Source organism: Papaver somniferum, chromosome 9 (assembly GCF_003573695.1).
Source record: "Papaver somniferum cultivar HN1 chromosome 9, ASM357369v1, whole genome shotgun sequence".
In the NCBI taxonomy this organism is placed as follows: Eukaryota; Viridiplantae; Streptophyta; class Magnoliopsida; order Ranunculales; family Papaveraceae; genus Papaver; species Papaver somniferum.
The window spans coordinates 68370596-68372900 of NC_039366.1; the positions used below are offsets into that span (position 1 = coordinate 68370596).

The 2305-nt window shown below is 45.8% G+C and overlaps 1 protein-coding gene across 1 annotated transcript; it reads right to left on the reverse strand.

Moving 5' to 3' along the window:
- Positions 1-1445: 1445 nt before the first annotated feature.
- Positions 1446-1961, reverse strand: LOC113312087. The gene is made up of 2 exons (XM_026560852.1): positions 1881-1961; positions 1446-1787 (listed from the first exon to the last, which is right to left on the reverse strand). Exons 1-2 carry the CDS (start codon positions 1959-1961, stop codon positions 1446-1448), a joined length of 423 nt encoding a protein of 140 aa, XP_026416637.1.
- Between the last annotated feature and the right edge of the window lie 344 nt (positions 1962-2305).

The following is a 2305-nucleotide window of genomic DNA, read 5'->3' on the forward strand; positions in this document are numbered from 1 at the left end:
TTTTTCTCGGCCGGACTCAATGTCTTACTAATGAACTAAACGGGCTTTTCCCCGTTCCCTTCATTTCGAACTAAGACTGCACTGATAGCATATGAAGTTGCTCCGAGGTATAATGTGAGAACCTCCGACGGCTCGGGTCTTTGTAATACTGACAGACTTGCAAGATGTAGCTTAATATTCTGAAACGCCTCCTCACAGGTGTCCGTCCATTTGAATTTCTCTCCCTTTTTAAGAGTGCTAAAGAAATCCTTGCATTTGTCGGACGACCGAGATATGAATCGCCCCAATGCTGCTATACTTCCGTTCAGCTTTTGTACGTCTTTTATTGTGGCTGGTGACGGCATCACGAGGATGGCTCTGACTTTCTCGGGATCTTCTTCTATCCCATTTCGAGTGATGATATATCCCAAAAATTTACCCGATGTGACCCAAAAATCGCATTTGGTCGGGTTAACTTTCATTTTATATTCTCTCATCGTTCGAAAAATTTCCCGCAGGTCTAGGATGTGATTCTTGGCTAGGCGACTTTTTACTAGAATATCGTCGACATAGACCTCAATGGTGTTGTGGATCTGGTCCTCAAACATATCGCCCACCAACCTCTGATATGTGGCGCCTGCATTCTTCAGCCCAAACGACATCTTGCTGTAGCAGTATAGTCCCCTTGGTGTGAATAAGGAGGTGTGTTCTTGATCCTAGGGAGCCAGTGGGATCTGGTTATACCCCACGTATCCGTCCATCAACGTTAGTGCCTCGTACCCCACTATAGATTCCACCAGTTGATCGATACTTGGGAGAGGGAAACTGTCTTTCGGACAAGCTTTGTTCAGGTCGCTGAAGTCGATATAGATTCTGACTCCTCCATTTCTCTTTGGTACCACAACCATGTTAGATATCCACTGTGGGTAATGCGATTTCCTAATTATTCCTGATTCCTGTAACTTCTTTAGCTCCTTCTCGACGACCGCCTGTAATTCTGGTGCGATTCGCCTCATCTTTTGTCGGACTGGCTTGAAGCTTGGGTCGATCCTTAAATGGTGACAACATACCTCTGGATCTATACCCTCCATATCGTTCATGTTCCATGCGAATGCGTCCATGTTTTCCTTTAGCACCGCCACGAGCTGGTTTACTTGTTCGTCCGATAGTAAGGACCCGATCCTTACCACCCTTGGTTCTTCTACAGTTCCCAAATTAATCTCTCAAGTAGGTTCCACGGCCGAGAAGTTTTGTCTTGATTCCTTCACCGGCGTCGTCTCCTTTAATTGCTACAAAGGCTCGCTTCCTTGTGCTTCGTAAGCCATGACCGCTTGCGTAATAACCTTTTCCAGTTCTTCTGCGACTTTGGCTTCTTTAGCCTTTTTCTTATCTCCCCTTTGCCGTGCTCGCCGCTCCTCATTTATCTGGGCGTTTGTCTGCATGCATTGTCGGGCTGCTTGTGGATCTCATACGACTTCTGCTATCCCCTTGTACGTTGGGAACCGTAATCTTTGATGATAGGCCGATGGCACTCCTTTGATTCCCGCGATCCATGGTCTTCCGATAATAGCTTCATAGGGCGAGGAGACATCAACCACACAGAATGTGGTTAAAGTATCCAGGTAGCCACCTCCATCTGATACCCTTAGAGTTACTTCGCCCTTCGGGATGGTTACCGTCCCATTAAAACCGTATATACGATATGTTGATGGGACGAGTATATCATCCGACAACTTCATCCTTTTGAACGTATCATAGAAGAGTACTTCGACGGAGCTCCCGCTATCTACTAGTATCCTTCTTACCCCCTATTCCTCAATTAGCAGGGTAATAACCAAAGGAAAACTGTGAGCTTGGCCGTTCATCGGGATATCCTGGGCCGAGAAAGAGATAGGTCGCACCATCCATGGTTCCATAGGCAAAGCTTTTGCTACACTGAAAATTTCCTTCCCACTATGATATCTCTTGTGGATTCTAGACATTATTCCGGGATTCAGATTGTACGCTTGAGTGGCGGAATGTGAAATCATGTTGACAAACTGCGTAGATCTGTCAATCCGAACCTGATGGACTGGTGCATTGGGCGCTGCGGTCGTCTGGGATGGATGTCGGACGAACTGTCTCAGATAACCATCTTTGATAAGGTGTTGCACGATTTATTTCACTTCTCGACAGTTGTTTGTATAGTTGCCTCGATACTGATGATAATGGAAATATTCCGGGTGATCCTTGGTCTCTTCGAACTGTATCTCTCTTGAAGCTGGGTATATGATGTCACTCTTTTTTTCGACTTTTTGAAGATTAATTCCAGTGGAGCATTCAAAGG

What these genes read in the sequence shown, in the direction of transcription:
- LOC113312087 (XM_026560852.1), bottom strand. Translation starts at nt 1,961, where the DNA reads ATGTCTAGAATCCACAAGAGATATCATAGTGGGAAGGAAATTTTCAGT. An exon ending in TGCCTATGGAACCATGGATG is followed by an intron (nt 1,788 to 1,880) that starts GTGCGACCTATC and finishes ATTGAGGAATAG; the next exon opens with GGGGTAAGAAGGATACTAGT.